The sequence below is a fragment of the Aethalodelphis obliquidens genome, unplaced genomic scaffold (genome assembly GCF_003676395.1).
Source record: "Aethalodelphis obliquidens isolate GAN/ISIS:26980383/991018 unplaced genomic scaffold, ASM367639v1 scaffold11, whole genome shotgun sequence".
NCBI classification, from domain to species: Eukaryota; Metazoa; Chordata; class Mammalia; order Artiodactyla; family Delphinidae; genus Aethalodelphis; species Aethalodelphis obliquidens.
The window spans coordinates 10,923,076-10,943,251 of NW_020837955.1; the positions used below are offsets into that span (position 1 = coordinate 10,923,076).

Consider the following 20,176-nt stretch of genomic DNA (forward strand, 5'->3'; position numbering starts at 1 on the left):
CCCTGCGCGACCCTTTGCAGGCCTCGCCTTGTCCCCCCAAGTCCCGAGCCTCTAGTCCGAACCCCCTCCTTGCCATCTGGGGCGACAGTCCTCAAACAACATGGCGGCGCGGCGGCGGCGGCGCCGCCTCGTCTCCCGGCCTCAGGGGTTAGTAAGGGCGGCCGCGGCCAGCGTCCAGGACGCGCGACCCGCGAGCCCAGCAGGGGGCGGGGCGGGGGCGATTGAGGAGAGCAGCAGGCGGGAGCGGCTGGCGGGTGGAGCGAGCGGGGGCGGGGGCGGGGCATCCGGGCGCGCGCGGTGCGGGTGTGCGGCGGATGCGCGGGCGCGGGCGCGGGCGCGGGCGCGGGCGGGGGCGGAGCGGCGGCTGAGGTTGGACGCGACGGCGCAGAGCCCTCTCGCGGCCGCGGCGGCAGCAGCGCCAGCCCCAGCAGCAGCCCGGCCGCCGCTGCCGCCGCCGCCTAGCGCTCCCGCTGCTCAGCTTGACATGAGTGAGGTGGATCGGGTGCCCTCGCCCGCCGCGCCGCCGGCTGTGGCGGCGACTGCGCCCGAGGAGAAGAAAGGGAAGGAACCGGAGCGCGAGAAGCTGCCGCCCATCGTGTCGGCTGGCGCCGGTGCGACTGCGGTAGGTGCCGGGCGGAGGCCGCGGGGCGCCCCGACGGCAGGTCGGGACGGGGGGAGAGGGGTGCCCGGGGACCCGCGTATCCTCCGGGGAGCCCCGGACCCGCCCGGGGAGAAGCGCTCAGGCTCCCCTTTCTCGGGCCGAAATCAAAGAGTTGTGCCTCGTGGGCAGCCGTGATCACTTCGCGATCTGCACCTTCCACCCTCGGGAAATGTCGGGGTGGCCGGATACGCTGGCTGTTTTCGGTTATTTTCTGGCTGGGGGGGTTCCCACTTTCTCTAAGGAAATGACCAGCATCTTGGAGTCGGCATCATCTGTTGGATAAGGATAAGGTGTCAGGCAGGCGGGAGTGGGTTTTCCGCTGAGCTATCTGCCTGTCTTGGGAGAGCGAATATTTTCCCCTTTTCCACGCTTTTCTTTCCGTTCCCCCTTCAGATTGAACAGTCTGCGGCGAGTTTCCACCTAGTTGTGACCTTTCCGTTACTGTCAGCCTCGATGGTGGTTTTATTTTTCATATGATACAGGCGTGTGACGTAAGGTGGGGAAGCTTTTTTAACCTTTTATTTAAACTCAAGTGATCTAAGCTTCACGGGGATGATTTCCCAGATGGATTTTTTTAAGGATTATTTGGAGAGCGCTCTCAGGCTTCAAACTACATATTGCCAGATGATGTAATGGGACAGCCCCTCTTCCCCGTTTCTACTGGTGGTTTTGACTGTTTACTTTGGAGCACACACACAAAATTAACCTCTGATTTTTGAGATTTTTATTTGACATCATATTTAAATACTTCTTGAAACTTTAGTACATTTAAAGCTCATGACTTGTCATGCAGCCTTGCGTGATAAAATGGTAAAAGTTTAGAGACCATGGTACATTTTGTTTATTCCTGCTTGCAATTCATTTCTTAAAACCTCCCTCTTAAATGACTAAGAACTTACTAAAATAGCTCACTCTAATTTAAAGTATTATAGGAATAATGTTTTGATTTGGTAGGTTTTTCGAAAATGTCTAAGGACTGTGAACTGGAAATTGTTAGAACAAGCTCTTTACGTTAAATGAGCACAGCAGAGTGTAGACAGTGATAAAATGACACTTTAAAAAATTAGTACAGTTGATTGATAAGTTGGAGTTGCGGGTAGAAATTACCTTGGGAAATGCTTTGAAGGAATTTGTCACCCACCTGCTTGTAGACCCAGTTCTTGCTGTTGGTTTCCTGGGCTTTCAGAGCTTATCTGGGAAGTTCTTAACTGGCAAATAGGCAGTGTTTCAACAGTTCATTTCTAAGTCAGTTTAAAACAGTGAATGCATACATGCTTATAGGAACAGTTATGTGAATGAATTTAGGTCCTCAAGTAAGCACGCTCCCCCAAACTTATTTATTTCTGTGTAATTGAAAAACTGAAGGCTTGAAATAAAAACTTGGAGAAATTGATACAGTGTGGATACAGGTCTACAGACTGTTATCTGAAACCTTGGGGCTTTGAAATTCAGAGTTCTTCGGATTTTAGAAAGGTAATTCAGTACATATATTATGTATAATATCCACCGTGGGGTCCTGGCCATTTCCCCATAATCAAGCATATTAACAGCTCTGCAGTGAAATGTATGTGTTGTTCACACCAAATGAGGTAAGGTCTATAAGTAGCTTCCTGTCAGTTCAGCTCAGGTTGGATTGTCGGAGAGTTCAGATCAGGTACATGTTTTATCACCAAATAAGCTCTTTCAGTTTTAAGAGCTTAGAGGATTTTGGAAGTGTAATAAAGGAATATGGACTTGTACTACTAGACAAACAGAAGAATAGAGTGCAAGAAGTTTTTTAAGATCTTGAATAAAACCTTGAAAAGACAGGTTAAATCAGAAGAGGATACGAATGAATAGCAACACTTGAGATTTCTGAAGGCAGTTTCTGGTGCCTTACAAGCAGGGTTGGTAGCATTGTTTTTTTGTTTTTTTAAGTGACAGAGGTTTATCATTAGCACTGATGTTCTGAGTCACATCAGGAGAGAAAAGGACTTAGGTTTTGCAGCAAGAGTTAGGAGAGCAAGGGAGAGATGAGCAACTTATCGATGATGATATGTGGTATGTATTTGTCAGAGATTTCTAGAGCTGGAATTCTGAGCTATAGCAATGTAAAGCCTTAGTCAAGAAAATCTGTGCTTGGTCCTCCAGAGGGCGAGAAAAGCAGGGAGCTGGCACAATGTCCGAATTCATCTGTAGGTGGAGAATGCCTTGGTGTGGGAGGCAGGGAAAGACAGCTTGTGGCCTGCTTGGTTGTTTTCCAGCCTCCATGTGGATCAAATAGAGCTTCTGGAGGTTTGCTTAGGAACCTGATTGCCATCAATAACTTATCTCTTTGAACCATTTTAGTGATTCTTCCTTTTTGCCCCAGGTTAACAGCTCTTTCTATGTAGTTTGAGTTTATGACTCAATTACTGTAGCCCTACAGTACTAGCTTTTTCCAATAATCATTGTATCACATTTCTGTGAGAGTTTGGAAATAGTTTAGAGTGACGGTTCCCTGAAATAAGTAGAAGGTCAGGTTATGATGACCCCAATTAAGCTTAAAGAGTTGGGATTGTATCCCAAAATTTTTTAAAAAGGTGCAGGGGTGGGATTGAGGGTGCAGGAAAGAACAGTCCTAACATGATTGATCCTAAGACTGCCTAAGTGTGCAGGAAGTCCATTCTAGCCAGCAAGTGCCTAACACGGTGGTCTCAAACCTGGCCATCATTGCCCAGGCCCGAATGCAGGCCAGTTAAATCAATTTCTGGGAGTGGGGCTCAGGCATCTTCTTTTTTTAAATTCTCAGGTGTAGCTAAAATTGAAAATTGACACTCTGTGTAGTGAATTAAAAGCTCCTTGGAGTCTGTATTTTAAGTACACTGCCCCAAGTCTGCTTAGTTAATGGAGCAGCATTTGAAATGGAGTAGGGAAAGGTATGGGTTAAGTGAATGAGGCACAGCAGAAATAAGATTTAGTGGGGAATTGAGAGAAATGGCAGTAAAGGTGGTTCTAGTTAGAGATGCTCACAGGTCCAAGATAGAGCCCTCAGAGGCCTCTCAGTGTTCAGGGCTGGCCTTGCTGCTGTGGAGAGGTGATGTAGGCCTACAGAGCTAAGGGGAATAAGGAATATGAAGGGCTAACGATGTGAATATTTACTGAAGTTGACAGATTAGAGTGGAGAAGAATATTATAAAGTAGTTGCTGCTGTAATACAGAAGTTAGAAAAAAATTGGTGAATGGGGAAGAGGAAAAGGGTGAAAGGAGGAGCAGATAATAGTGATGAGTGAGGATGAGTTTGTCTATTTCATCATTTAAGTCAGGTGAGAAGAGAAAGGGAGATTCTCCATGGCATAGGGTTCAAGAAAGAGCTAGACTTGACTTAGGTCAGAGAGGTGAAAGGAAACGGAGGAAATCATTTTAGGATGGTAAAGGGAAGTTTGCCCACAATGAAGGTCAGGAGACTTGTCAAGCAGGGGGAAGGTGAGAGCAAAGCTTAAGGTATGTGGAGAGGATTTGGTAGGAAGTCGGTAACAAGAGTGAGAAGTTTGTACGTGTTGTGTCAGGAGTGTTTAAAGGGGCTTGATGGAACCTCTGGGCCAAAATGTAACTACCAATTATTGAACATCTATTATGTTGAGCTTTGGGCTAGATGCTACAGAAAACACAAAGTTTAAAAAAAAAAAAAGATTCCTGCCTCAGGGTAGGCAGGGCTGACACATGAAAACACAGCAAAGCAAAGCAATGTGTAAAAGCCACCATGTGCCATAGAAACAATTTGCTCTGTAGGAGATCAGAGAAAGGATATCAGTGGGTGCAGAACTGTAAAGAAAGGGCTTAAAGTAAAGGTAATTATTTAGGCTGGCTGGCCATTGAAGGATGATAGGATTTGGATGGGCAAAAGCAAGTGGGAAAAGTAATCCAGTGGGGAAAACAATGTGAACGAGGCTTAAAGGGAAGAATTAGGGAGTAATAAAGTAAGCCCAATGGGAGCATGCTGGCAACTTGTGGGAGGTAAGTGAGATTGCATGGGGGCTGGACCAAATCAGCAGGTGGGGAAGTTGGGACTTTTTTTTTCCTGTTCTTAGCAGGAAACCATTGGAGTTTCTTAAATAGAGGAACAACATAATGAAATTAGTGGTAGTAATTAGAGGTAGTTAGACTGGAGGAGGAAGGAGAAAGAGGGCAAGGAAGGAGCTCTGCAGTTCATACTGGAGATCATGGGGCATCCGCTAGAGTTGTGGCCATGTGATAAGGTATAAGGGATGGAAGAATCCACACGAAGTGGAATCTAGTGGAACCTAGATAACAGGGATGAAAGAGAAGGAAGATTAATAAAGAAAAAGGATTCTAAAGTTTGCGGATGAGTTCTCTCAGAGAAAAACATTTACGTAAAAAGGCAATCCAGCCAACAGCATTCCAAATAAACGTGTATGTGTGAACTTCGATAAAACTTGCCCATCTAGGTGTTTGGAACAAACTTATTTTTGGAAAATTTTGTACCCTTTTCAAACGAGATGAGATGGGAAAGAATGAAGGCTATGGTGGTAAAAGTGTCTTAAGCAATTTAATAAACCACAGATATTACAAAAATGCATCATTTATGCATATGTGTAATACATATAAATAATACAAGTGATTGCCACCGTTTACTTCAGTACCTACTCTGTGGCAGGCATTTTCCATGTATCTTTCATCTAGTCAGTTAGTGCAACCAAAGCCAATCACCTAACTGCTATGACCATGAGGAAGATACTGTTCCCACTTAACAGGAATCTGAGAGTCAGGTTATGTGTAGTATACCTTGCCAGAGGGTAAAATGGCTAGTAAGGGGCAGAGCTCGGTTTCAATTGAGACTTTTCTGGCTCAAAAAAATGCCATGCTCTTTGCCTTATTCTATGTACCCTGTATCTGTGGTCAGAAACCATGGGGTTCAAAGAACCCGTACCTATAGCAGTATTTCCTAGTTTAGAAGAAAGGATGTGGCCCAGGGACAAATTTGTTCAAAACTTTGTTCCTAGAGATAGAACTGTTATGGGAGAGAAATATGTATTCTAGAATATCTGATAATATCAGTTTTAATTATGGTATGAATGTATCATTAAATTCTATGTAAAATAAAGCAATCTCATTAAAGAAGAGTGATCAGAGATTCATAAGACACAAAAAGGGAAGGCTGTCGCTACATAACCAAGGTGTATCTAATTTTGAGTGGGTTGTAAAGTCGTCTGTCAACTTTTTTTTTAATTGCAAAGCCATATTGTAGTTGCTACTTATCCTCCCATTCAAAATTAACTCAGGATGTTAGGACATGAATAATTTGACTATATTTACAGTTGAAGAAAAATGGTCATTATAAGTTACAAACCAGGGGCTTCCCTGGTGGTGCAGTGGTTGAGAATATACCTGCCAATGCAGGAGACACGGGTTTGAGCCCTGGTCTGGGAAAATCCCACATGCCGCGGAGCATCTAGGCCCGTGCGCCACAACTACTGAGCCTGCGAGTCTGGAGCTTGTGTTCCGCAACAAGAGAGGCCGCAACAGTGAGAGGCCTGCGCGCCACGATGAAGAGTGGCCCCCGCTCACCGCAACTAGAAAAAGCCCTCGCACAGAAACAAAGACCCAACACAGCCAAAAATAAATAAATAAATTAATTAATTAATTAAAAAAAAAAGAATCTGCCTGCCAATGCAGGGGACACAGGTTTGAGCCCTGGTCTGGGAAGATCCCACATGCTGTGGAGCCACTAAGCCCGTGTACCACAACTACTGAGCCTGCGCTCTAGAGCCCGCGAGCCACAACTAGTGAGCCCGCGAGCCACAACTACTGAAGCCCGCGTGCCTAGAGCCCATGCTCCGCAACAAGAGAAACCACCGTAATGAGAAGCCCGCGCACAGCAATGAAGACCCAACACAGCCAAAAATAAATAAATAAATTTATTTATTTATTTAAAAAAAACCATAACTTATGAACCAGAGAACCTCTAGAAGTGTCCAGTATGATACTGCCTTGCTATTTGTAGCTCCCTTTCTATAAAATGGGGAAAATAGTAATAGAACTTACCTCACAGGGTAGATAAGAAGACTAACTTAGTTAATACACATAAAATATTTAAGAAAGAGCCTTGACAAAGTAAGCATTCACATAAGCCAGCCAGTCCTTTCCCATCCTGTCCTGTGGCTTCAGTACTTTCCTTTACAAGCTTTCTTGGTTTTTTTTTTTTGGCTGCGACTTGCACGCATCTTGCGGGATCTTGGTTCCCTGACTAGGGGTCAGACCCGGGCCACAGCAGTGAAAGCCCCGAATCCTAACCACTAAGCCACTAGGGAATTGCTTTACAACCTTCTATATCAAGCCTCAAGCTCTACAGATACCACCTTTGTCAACCTACCTGCACCACCCCCCCTACACACACACACACACACACACACACACACACACACACACACACACACACACACACGGGCCCTCTCTGAATTAAGGGATGTCATGTGCTCTCTGAACTCTTCAGGACTGGGGTGTGGTACGTATGAATTTTTCTGAAAGGGAAAAGTAATGGCTTCAGAAAGGGGTACTGCTCACTCTTCCAGTGTAGCAGCTTAGTCTGGCATAGTGTACGGAAATTAACTTGCTTATATTTACTTGAATTGAGGAAGAGAGAGTAGCGAAAGGTCAACAGAAGATGAATGAAGAAGGAGGTGGAGCTGAAAAGCTCTGGAAAGTTTGGATTTTTCTAGTTTTTCTCCTGTGATAAGGATCCCTTCTTGCACTATAAAAATGTTAGACTGCTAAGCCTTATATGAATAACTAGTTGTTCTTAAGTTGATATTTATAACTTGGTGACAGTTTAGTAAGCAGTCAAAAAACGTTTTGCAGGGAATAATTATAATAAATGTCTGTGCCTTTTAAAAATAGAAACTATTAAAATTTTACTAATTCACCTTAATTGAAAGGTCATTGTGAAGTTTGAACCTAGTCATTAAAGAAAGCTGTGTTTCAAATTAACTTGGTTTTGATCCAGACATTTTTATTAAAGAACAGTAAATTGGTTGAGAATTGTGACTACCTCACATCACACATTTTAAAAGTAGTATTTTATCCTATAAGGGTAACCTGTTGATGCAATTTCCTTTTTTCCCATCTTGTGAAATAAGTGAATAAAATCACCCAAGCCAGTTTGCCTTTCTGATAAGCAAACACTGAAATTTCTGAGCATCAGGACTAACATTTCCTTTGTATTAAGTAGAGTTAGTTTTCAGTTATCTATAAGGTCAATCGCATTGTGATTTTTTTATTTGAGTGTTAAAGTTTTGTTTCAGAATCCACATCCTTCCTAGTCTCCTTTGAAAGATGTGGTTTACATCACTTAAAGAAAGCAATTTCACTTGGGCCGGTGCTATTTAGTTGGGGAGGGAGATTCTTCACACCTTGAAAGTAGCCAACTTTTCACATCTTAGTAGAAGGTTATAGAGCACTGATTTTATAACCTAGTATCCTAATAAGGAACTGTGAAAAAACATACAAAAAAGAAGAACAAAATACCTTTACCCAGGAACAGGGCCTAAAATAGTCTCCTTTGTAGACTCTAAATACGGTTAAGGCCTCTCATCTGGTGTGGCCCTAACTGGTAGTTTAGGTCAGTTTATTTTAAAAGTTGGTAAAGCAAAGTATATTCAGTGCTTTTTATTTTAACTTAAAACATATAAATGTACATTTGTTCACCAATCTTTTGACATAGTAACATTTGCTTAGTATCTCAGGAAGCCACTCAGGTCTTTTGTAAAGTAGTTTTTCTATGCACCATAGGTATTCCCTGGACTCATTGAGACTGAAGGACCCCTGCTTTATATTAAGAGCACTTAATGTATTGCTGAACTATTCATCTTTGGGTTTGAAAAATAAATTTCATTGAGGTGTGACCAAAGTGTACAGATTGCCATTGTCCCTATATACATATCTGAAATGACCAAAGCAAGAAACTCAGTTTTTATTACTTCAGATATCTTTGATTCTTCGTCTATATTTTATACCGTATTTAAATTTGCTACCTGTCCAGCAAATCTTTTCTTCCAGAATGATGCAGGGAAATGATGAAATCAGAATAATAATTCTGTCCTAATTCCTAAGATTGTATGTTGGATTGGATCTAGTTTAGGAAATTATTCTTTCATCTATATCAGCTCTGTCCAATAGAAATAGAATGTGAACCACATACATAATTTAAAGTTTTCTAATAGCCACATTAAAAAGAATAAAAATAAAGACGTAAAATAAATTTTAATAATGTATTTTATTTAATACAGTATATCAAGAAATTTACCATTTCAACATTTAATCAATATAGACATTTAATGAGATATTTTATCTCTTCTTCATACTAAGCCTTTGAACACTGTGTATTTTACACTTACTAGCACATTTCAAGCGCTCAGTAGCAAATGGTTATATTAGTGCAGATTTAAATGTTGTCTTCTTCTTCTCCAAAGATTTCTTAGATTCATTCTTCGTTCTAATTACTGTTTATTCCTACTGCAGCAGTCCTCAACATGTGGTCCTCAACATCCTTTTAGATGTCCATGAGGTCAAAACTACCTTTGTAACGATACTGGGATGTTATTTGTGTTGCCTTGTTCTCTCTCATTCTCTCGAGTGTACGGTGTAGTTTTCTGTGTGACACATGATATTGCAACAAATTGAATGCAGAAACAGATATAAAAATAGATTTGCAAAATGTAAACCATGCCACTCTTCTCACTGATTTTTGTTTGGGAAAATAGTTAATTGTCCATAAGTGGGTTTATTCTATTTTAAAAGGAATTGTACATACATACAGTAATTTTTAAGAATGCAGAGAGGTCCTGAAACTAGAAAGTTTGAGAACCACTATGCTAGTGTATGTAGAATTTCCTTTGTATTATTACCATTAATGCTTTTTATTTGGTATTACTGATGACAGATATTCTACATAAGTGAATTTTCCAACTAGCCAAGTGTTGTTGGACATTTTAGAATACCCAGTCATTGATTGTATGGAACATTTTCTGAAATAACATTATGTACATCTCTTCTCAAATAGAAGATACTGAACATAATTTAACATACCCTGGTGACTGGATCCCCTATGACAACTTTGCACAGCCAACTAAACCAAAGAGCTCTATGGAGAATCCATCTACCTGTGCATTTGTGTGTGTTGTCTCTATAGTAAATAAAACTGCCAGTCTCACTTATCTAATAGCTAGAATGCAACATTAATTTTTACTTGATATGATTTAAAATGCTAGCATTTCCAGCTGGTTGCAAAGCTAGTAGTTTAAAATATGTTGTGAATAATGAATTTTGTAAACATTACAAAATAATGAATTTTGTAAACAGTTAAAAAAATTTTACTTCAGATACTCTAATATAGTGAGATATTATGACTTTAAAAAGTGTTTCATGATGGAACAGAGCCAGCAATTATTCTTTTATCAAAGATTGGTTTAGGGACTTCCCTGACGTGCATTGGTTAGGACTCCACGGCTTCCACTGCAGGGGGCAGTTATAACAAGGAATGATATACTTTTTCAAATGTATAGGCTATTTTAATTTTATTTTTCTAATTAGCTAGGTCTGTGAACTTGAGCATATTGTTTTAATTTACCAAGATTATGCAAATTATGTAATTTACAAAGACTTTTATAGAAAAGTATTGCATATCACTATTTTATTAATCTCTTTCTCCAATTTTCTCTGTCCTCCTTGGGAATCTACATCTCTGTTAGAGATTAGAACTGATAGATGTTAAATGGCTTTATTGATTGAATCAGTTACTTGTGGGTTTTTTTTTTAATTATTTGAAGATTCCACAAGTGAACCAAGCAATGTTCTCTGGGATCTCCTTTTATTAAGAAGGAGTAGAGGAAGGGGGAGAAAAATAAAATAAAATATTGAGTCTTTCCCAGATTGCTAGAATATCAAAGATTTTCCTAAAGTACAGTTAGTTTTTCTGCTTATGTTAATTTCCTCTGGTTAGGTGAGTTGCTCCTGAAGCTATTGTATTTCATTCAGCATATATCTATAAAAGTAGAGAAGATAACATCAACCACAAGAGTTGTGAAAACAGGCTGATATATGTAACATACTTCCTATCGCATGATAAATCCTTAATAAGTGATAGCTACTGTAGTGAGAAACTCTGAGCTATAGTGGTTTAAGAATACAGACATTAAGGTTATTCAGACAAGAGTTTGAATTCCCACTTCCCAGCTCTGTGAACTTCGGCATGGTACTTCAGTTTCCTCATTTGTAAAATGAAGTGTAAATATGCAACTCATAGGAATGTTGTATTAAAGCACCTAATATAATAGTAGGCATATACCTAGTACTCAATACATGACTTGTTTTAGTGAGTTATTATCATAGGAGTAACCATTTGTGAAACACTCAGCGTGTCATATGTTCTGTACAAGACCCTAGATGACGTTGTCTGTGATTCTGAAACTTCAGATTCATACCTACATCTGTTAGAAGATGACTTTATTTCAGTTGGGCAATATGTTTAACTTTTTTTAGGCTGGATCATGTAGCCTAATCCTAACACAGAAATATTGATTCAGACTTCACTGAGCCTAACTCTAGCCAAAATCAAGCAAAAACAAATAAAGCAAACAGACAAACAAACAAACCCAAATTCTTTGAGCAGCCAAAGATGTCACACACACAAAATCGCATATGTACTTTCCTTATGGAAGCATTCCTCAAGTTCTCATTTAGTGCCCCTCACATCTCTGTTGTTTTGTTAGCTGAATGACTTTAGGTGAGTCTCAATTCCATTTTCCTCATCTATGAAATAAAGGAGTTAAATAACTAATTTCTAGAAATCTCAAGTCCAGAAACTTTTAAATTCTATGTGTATAGCATCTGAATTTTTTATGGCTTATTTTTCTATACTAATCTCTTAAAAAGAAAAAACAATAAATTTACTCTGAAGTATAGGATCTATGCATAGGATTCCCTGGACGTCAAGCTCTGTGATGAATAAGGAATTTCTAGTCCAGCATGAAGGACCAGTATGACACCAATTATAATTTCAGTGGAATAATTTAAGTAAATCACAAGTATAAATAAGAGTGATTGATTTTTGTAGAAATGGTGACCACCAGAAAAAGCTTTGCAGAGAAGTTATGATAGAATGGGTTAGGCTGCATTTACAAGGTAGTCCCAAGTTTCAGTGTTTGAAAATTGTAAAGGTGCATTTATTGCTGATGGTATAATCTAATGTTGGTCAGCAGTGGCTCTGCCTCACGTAGTGATTCGGGGACCCAAGCCAACGAATGCTGTAGCATCTCAGCTTGTAGCCTCTGGGATTATTACAGTGGAAGAAAAGAGAGAGGAACTGGAGATTGTCCCACCAGCCTTAAATGCATCAGTACTTTCTGGTCCCAAAATGGCAGACATCACTTCTGCTTCTGGCCTGTTAGAATTAATCAGATGGCTGCATTTAGCTGTAAGAGAGTGGGCGATGTGGGAAAGTGAATATTTGGTGAGTGTAAATGTTTTTGCAACATGGCATCTGAGTTGATTCTAAAAAGCTAAGTGGAAATCAGTCTGGTAAATGAGGAAGGAGGAAATGAAAAACTCTCTACTCTGAAAGCAAAGAATGCCTAGCCATATTTTTCTTAAGTTCCCTTACACCCAAAGTCCAATCTCGTGTTTAGAGAAATAAATGAACTCTAAAAGATTTATCTTTTGACCTGAGCTTTTGAAGTTGCATCAAGACTAGAAAACCTTTAATCAATCAACCTGCGAAGTATCATATGCATGTTAACTACTGAAAAAATATTTGTGGAGGTCACAAAAACAGTGTTACCTAAATACCAAGTTAAAATAGCAGATAACATGAATGAAACGTGTACTGTGGGCAAGGAACTCTGCTCATTGTTTTACATGCATTATCTCAGTTAAACCTCACAGTAACCCTGTGAGGAAGGTACTGTTATTATCCCCATTTCCAAACTTTATCAACCTGTAAGCAGTTAGATGGCATGACTGTTTTCCTTTTATACTTAAAACAATTTGGTCCTGGAAAAGGTAAGTCAATAATATATACAGGTTTTATCTATCTATCTATCGTGCATCTATCATCAGATTAAAATCTCTATTTTAAATGTTTACGATTTTTGCAGTAAAATAATTTAAATAGAGTGACTAGGAATTATGCTGCAATGTTAACTTCTCTGTTTTTAGGGTTTGGACAGGGGATCCAAAGGCCAGATTTCTACTTCCAGCAGTTTTGTTTCAACTGTTAACCAGAAGAAAGAAGCTGCTGAAAACAGAAGTTCACCTACACATCTTGTTTTCCCTAACATCAAGAATGGTAAAAAATTTTTAATTTTAAAAATTAATGTAGTTACAATTATTAAAAGTATATGTAGTATGTGTATCTTGGCGCAAGTATATTATTGAACTATTAAAAAGTAGATTTTAATTATTCAGTGTTGTTCTACTAGGTCTAGTTAGTTAATACAATAAAAAATAAGCTATAAATATTTACAGAAAGGAGCAAAATCATTATTTTTAGGTAATTGTTACCTAGAGTAAGAGAATCACATACAAAGCTCATGAATAAGAAAGTTTGGTTAGGGTGCCTGACACAATATAAACATACAAAAATTCAGTAGATTTCCTTTATTTGAGCAGTAATCAATCAGAAGAGTTGATGGAAAATATACGAAATATTTAGAAATAAACCAAGGAGAAAGTGAGCAAAACCTATACGAAGAAAAACTATGAAACTTTATCAAAAGACTAAAAGGTGGTTTGAACGGAAAAACTTAAATATCATAGAGATCTCAGATACACCTGATTTACTCTCTAACATTTAATGAATTTTTCAACAGTTTTTTGGGGGGAAACTTAAGAAAACGATGCTCTATTTGATTTATAAGAATAAATGAGAGAATGCAAGGAAAAGTAATGAGGGAACCCATTCCTTCGTATTACTATATATTATAAAGCTGTACCAATGGTAGGGCTACCACCAAGGTAGCCAAATACATGGAGATGGATCAGTAAAACATAGTGTATATAAATGATATTAAATTATTCAAAAGATGGAATTAGGCCAACTAGCCAACTTTTTGAAAATGGTAACTTTAGATTTTTAAAAACTACAAAAGTACTAGAAGAAAACACAGGAAATTGTTTTTATAATAAAATTCTTGGAATGATAGCAATGTGAACAGCCATAAAACAAAAAAATTGAAAAGTTTGAAGGCATAAGAAAGTTTAAAAGTTCTATAGGAATTTTAGAAGGTCATAAACAAAGTTAAAGTAAGATGTCATAGTCAGTGAAAACAAATCCTTGAATCATAGAGATCATTAATAAATCAGTAAAATGAACATTTCATTAGGAAAAAAAGACAAAGTGTATGAACAGACCCATCAAAAAAGGAAATATGAATAATTAATACACGTGAAAGGATGCTCAGTCTCACTAGTATTAAAGGAAGTACAGATTAAAACAAGTAGTTAACATTTCCCTACTCAGTGGCAGAGAATGAAGACATGTGTATCTGTGGGGTTGTCTAGGGAGTGTGAAAATGGGCACTTTTATGAGTAGAGGGCTTGGAAATTGATACAACTTTTCTGGAGAGCAAATTATTTGACATACATTCAATTTTTAAAATGTTCATATACTCGCTGATCCAGTGTTACATTTCTAGGAATTTATTCTAAGGAAATAATGTATGTTGAAAGACCTATGGAAAGAATGTACATTGTTTATAATAGTGGTATTTGAAGCAATCTAAATGAATTGGTTGACTAAATTATGGTAATCCATATTGTAAATACCATGCTTTTATTAAGACGTGACAGGTGTATAAATTTTCTAGGAGAAATACTTATAATACATTGTAAAATGAAAAGTGCAAATTACACAGTAATAGGTAGAATATGACTCCAATTTTTTTAAGTGTGGGGAAACCTTTTATACTTCTTTGAGCAGAATAAAGAAGTATGGAAGGATGCCCACCAGCCTGTTAATGGTTTCCTCAGGAAAGTAGGATTGGGTGGATATTATTAATATGCTCGATTTCTCTATATAACTCTATATTGTTTTATCACAGGGAATATATACTACTTGCATAATTTTAAGTGCCCCTTGCCCTGTAATGAAACAAAACAAATCTGCAAAGGTTTAGATGTCCCTCACACCTGGACAAAAAAACAACAAACCTCAGAATGTTTAAGGACCTTGTTCCTGGTAAATTGCTGTGTCCATAAGCTGCACATGGCATAAATTATTCTTGCGCATATTTTCTGTTGACACTCCAAAGGATTGCTAGACCTATTCTACACTCTTGCAAGTTAGTATTTATATTGTCTCATTTATCAACCTTTGCCTTTGATAATTTCTTTCTTCTTTTATTTATTTTTTTATTTATTTTATTTTATTTTATTTATTTTATTTACTTTTTTATACAGCAGGTTCTTATTAGTTATCTGTTTTATACATATTAGTGTATATATGTCAACCCCAATCTCCCAATTCATCCCACCACCACCACCACCACCACCACCACCCCTGCCCCACTTTCCCCCCTTGGTGTCCGTACATTTGTTCTCTACATCTGTGTCTCTATTTCTGCCTTGCAAACCAGTTCATCTGTACCATTTTTCTAGATTCCACATATATGCGTTAATGTACGATATTTGTTTTTCTCTTTCGGACTTACTTCACTCTGTATGACAGTCTCTTGGTCCATCCACGTCTCTACAAATGACCCAGTTTTGTTTCTTTTAATGGCTGAGTAATATTCCATTGTATATATGTACCACATCTTCTTTATCCATTCGTCTGTCAGTGGGCATTTAGGTTGCTTCCATGACCTGGCTATTGTAAATAGTGCTGCAGTGAACATTGGAGTGCATGTGTCTTTTTGAATTATGGTTTTCTCAGGGTATATGCCCAGTAGTGGGATTGCTGGGTCATATGGTGATTCTATTTTTAGTTTTTAAGGAACCTCCATACTGTTCTCCATAATGGCTGTATCAATTTACATTCCCACCAGCAGTACAAGAGGGTTCCCTTTTCTCCACACCCTCTCCAGCATTTGTTGTTCATAGATTTTCTGATGATGCCCATTCTAACCTGTGTGAGGTGATACCTCATTGTAGTTTTGATTTGCATTTCTCTAATAATTAGTGATGTTGAGCATCTTTTCATGTTCTTCTTGGCCATCTGTAGTCTTCTTTGGAGAAACATCTATTTAGGTCTTCTGCCCATTTTTTGACTGGGTTGTTGGTTTTTTTAATACTGAGCTGCATGAGCTGTTTATATATTTTGGAGATTAATACTTTGTCCATTGATTTGTTTGCAAATATTTTCTCCCATTCTGAGGGTTGTCTTTTTGTCTTGTTTATAGTTTCCTTTGCTGTGCAAAAGCTTTTAAGTTTCTTTAGATCCCATTTGTTTATTTTTGTTTTTATTTCCATTACTCTAGGAGGTGGGTCAAAAATGATCTTGCTGTGATTTATGTCATGGAGTGTTCTGCCTATGTTTTCCTCTAAGAGTTTTATAGGTCTTTAATCCGTTTTGAGTTTATTTTTGTGTACGGTGTTAGGGAGTGTCCTAATTTCCTTCTTTTACATGTAGCTGTCCAGTTTTCCAGCACCACTTATTGAAGAGACTGTCTTTTCTCCATTGTATATCCTTGCCTCCTTTGTCATAGATTAGTTGGCCATAGGTGTGTAGGTTTATCTCTGGGCTTTCTATCCTGTTCCATTGATCAACATTTCTGTTTTTGTGCCAGTACCATATTGTCTTGATTACTGTAGCTTTATAGTATAGTCTGAAGTCAGGGAGAGTGATTTCTCCAGGCCCGTTTTTTTCCCTCAAGATTGCTTTGGCTATTCGGGGTCTTTCTTCTTTTATTTACATACACACATACAAGCACATTTCATTACCTCAGTCTTATTCTAAGGAGGCACCAGTGCCCGTATGTCACAGTCCTGCAACACACAACAAAACAAACTTATAATTGTGATACCATTATACCATAAATAAATAAAGTGAGCCTATTTGATGGGGGAGAGGAGTTGAGAGAGGTGATTTCTATTTTAGACATGAACTAGATACTAACTGTAACCTTTATTTGTATAATATTTACAATTTAGGGAAACCTTTCATGTAATTTTCTTTGAGCAATCACATAAAATAGAATAGGTATTAGAAACGTTGCCATATAGTTTTCTGTTGCTGCTTAACAAATTGTCACAAACCTAATGTCTTAAAAACAACACCATTTATTAGCTCACAGCTCTTTAAGTCAGAGGTCTTGGTGGGTGTGGCTGGGTTTTCTACTTGGGCGTCTCTCAAGGTGGAACCTGGGCTGGACTCTGGGGAAGAATCCTCCTCTGAGGTCCTCAGGTTGCTGGCAGAACTCACTGTATGCAGTTGAGACTGAGGTCCCGTCTCCTCGCTGACTGTCAGCCAGGGCTGCTCTCAGCTTCCAGGGACCCTCACAGGTTGCCACGGGCTGCCCCCAGGCCCTTTGGCTGTATCCCAGCCTACTGTTTCAGGGCTGGCAGCAGGATCCCTTGTGTCGAATCCCCTTAGTACTTCCAGTGCCTCTGTCTTTGCCTTCTGCAACCAGTGGGAGAAAGCTCTCTACTTATAAAGGCCTCACGTTACAAGGTTTTGCCTACCTGGATAATCTCCCTATTTTAAGGTCAACCAGTTAGTAGCCTTAATTAGATCTGCACAACCCCTTTTGTCATGTTATGCAAGGTGATCAGGATGGAACACCAGGAGGCTGAGAATCGTCCAGCCATCTTAAAATTCTGCTTCTCACACCCATAAGAGAATTGGCTCAGACAGGGTAAGTGACTTGGCCACAGTCATGCTGCTAAGTGACAGAACCACAATTCAATCCCACATTTTCTGACAACAGAACTCTTGTTCTGAGAGACAGAGGAAACTCCTGATTGACTTGTTTCTCTTGGCTGATTAATCATATCACATTAATCACACAACTCTAATTACATCATCTCCATACTCCCTAGCTTCCAAAATTAAATAAAAATTTTTTACTTTGACACGCAAGGATATTCGTAATATGACAGCTTTTCAACTTTATCTCCTGTCTTTCTCCTACATACTTACATTTCAACTATTCTCTGGGATGCCTCACACCTTTTTACCACAGTTTTTGCAATTTTTTCCCACTGCCTGGAACACTCTGTCCCCTCTTCCCTACCTGTCAGATCCTGTCTGTTCTTCACAGCTACCTTTTTACTAAACCTTTACTGATTCTCCCTAACCAGATGTAATTCTTCCCTTCTTACAATTTAGGGGTTTTTTCCTCACCTCTTTTAGTCTCTCAACCTTGTGTAGTATCACTTGTGTACTTTAATCTCCTAGAGTGTATGTTTCATGAGGGAATAAATACCTTTGTAACCCCTGCAGAGCCTAGGACAGTCCCCTTATTCATCAGGGGATCTTAGCAAGTATTTATCGCATAGGGTGAAACAAGAGAGAACTCGGGACTGGAAAGAGCTGTGCGAGTGGGCGCACCAGAGCAGTATCAACAGCAGCCACACCAGCGACTTCATATAGTGCCCACTGCGTGTCGGGCACAATTCCAAGCACTGCACAGATATAGACTCCAGTAGTCCGTACAGCAGCCTGAGATAGGAATTATTTTCCTAGTCCAAGGGTAAGGAAACTTAAGCCACAGAGAGTTGTAAGTGCTTGCCCTGCATGAATTTATGTAGCTAATGAATGGCAGAGACAGAAAAAGGAAAAGAGAGTCAGAGGTAGTTTAAAAGAAGGAGAGTTGGTAAAAAGAAAAGGAAATGAGCCCTGAAGGAGCTAAGAGACCCAGGTTGTGCTATGACTTGGAAATTCAAGGGAAAAGAAAATTTAAAGAAGAGGATTTAGTCAATAATGCCATTGGTAAGAGAGGACAAGATGAGTAAGCACTGCGGCAGAGCCAAGGATTTGTTGGTTAATGTGTTTATGGTGACTTTGAGAACAGTTTCAGTAGGATGGGATGAGGAGAATTCAAATTGTAAAAAGTTAAGGGTAGATCTAATTAAGGCTACTAATTGGTTGACCTTAAAATAGGGAGATTATCCAGGTAGGCAAAACCTTGTAACGTGAGGCCTTTACAAGCAGAGAGCTTTCTCCCACTGGTTGCAGAAGACAAAGGCAGAGGCACTGGAAGCACTAAGGGGATTCGACACAAGGGATCCTGCTGCCAGCCCTAAAACAGTAGGCTGGGATACCGCCAAAGGGCCTGGGGGCAGCCCGTGGCAACCTGTGAGGGTCCCTGGAAGCTGAGAGCAGCCCTGGCTGACAGTCAACGAGGAGACGGGACCTCAGTCTCAACTGCAAACAGTGAGTTCTGCCAGCAACCTGAGGACCTCAGAGGAGGATTCTTCCCCAGAGTCCAGCCCAGGTTCCACCTTGAGAGACTCCCAAGTAGAAAACCCAGCCACACCCACCAAGACCTCTGACTTAAAGAGCTGTGAGCTGATAAATGGTGTTACCACTAATCTGGTAAGAATCTAGGGGCAGTGGAGACAGCCTTTAGAGTAGCTTGGACTGGAAGGAAGAAAGAAAGAACAGTGGAATTTTTTTTTTTAAAGCCAAGTCAAAAAAAAATTTTTTTTAACATCTTTATTGGAGTATAATTGCTTTACAATGGTGTGTTATAAAGCAGAAACTAGAACAGTGGAATCTTGCAGGGTAGTGTGGTCAAGCAAAAAGATCTGGCACAGGGAGAGGTTAAAGTTGCAGTAGGAATGTAAAATAATAAAATGAACAGAGAGAATAGGATCCAGGATGAAGACAAGCACAGGGGTTGAGGTGTTGGCTCCAGCAAGGAAAGAAGGGCACCTCTTGCTCAGACTATGGACTTGAGGGAGAGAAGGAGTAGGAGAAGGAAATGGAAGTTTTTCTTGCCATGAATTTAGTCATCTCCTTGGAGAATGTGTTCGTTTCCTAGGGCTTCTGCAACAAAGCACCACAAACTTGGTGGCTTAAAACAATAGAAATTTGTTCTCTCCTGGTTCTGGAGGCTATAAGGCTAAACTGCAGGTATTGGCCGGGTTGGTTCCTTTTGAAGCTTCTGAGGGAGAATCTGTTCCATGCCTCTCTCCTAGCTTCTGCTGGTTGCCAGCAATTCTTGGTGTCCCTTGGGGCTTGTAGATGCCTCACTGCAATCTCTGCCTCTATCTTTACGTGGCCTTCTCTCCTGTATGTCTTTCTGTGCCCAAATTTCTCTCTTCTTGTAAGGACACCAGTCACTGGATTAGGGCCCATCCCAATCCAGTATGACCTCATCTTAATTCAGTTACAACTACAAAGACCTTATTTCCAAATAAAGTCACATTAACAGGTCCTGGGGGTTTAGGACTTCAACATATCTTTCTGGCTGACACAGTTCAGCCTACAGCAGAAGGTTAGAAACCTTATGAACACTGAATTGTCTGCTAAGGAGAATGATAGGGAATCAAAAGGAAAGGATGCATAGCCATAACCTTCTTCGTTTGGGCTGTTTGTTC

The 20,176-nt window shown here is 39.8% G+C and overlaps 1 protein-coding gene across 2 annotated transcripts in view; it reads left to right on the forward strand.

Moving 5' to 3' along the window:
- The first annotated feature begins 339 nt into the window (after positions 1 to 339).
- Positions 340 to 20,176, forward strand: part of HECTD2 (HECT domain E3 ubiquitin protein ligase 2) — a 79,806-nt gene continuing 59,969 nt past the window's right edge. The window contains exons 1-2 of one of the 2 annotated variants that reach the window (XR_003433825.1): positions 340 to 622; positions 12,851 to 12,980. Coding sequence is in view for 1 of the 2 variants with exons in the window: in XM_027112029.1 (XP_026967830.1) it covers positions 485 to 622; positions 12,851 to 12,980 (268 nt within the window). In the remaining variant the exon portion in view is untranslated. The remainder of the gene's footprint in view (positions 623 to 12,850; positions 12,981 to 20,176) is intronic. The other variant, XM_027112029.1, reaches the window with a different exon arrangement.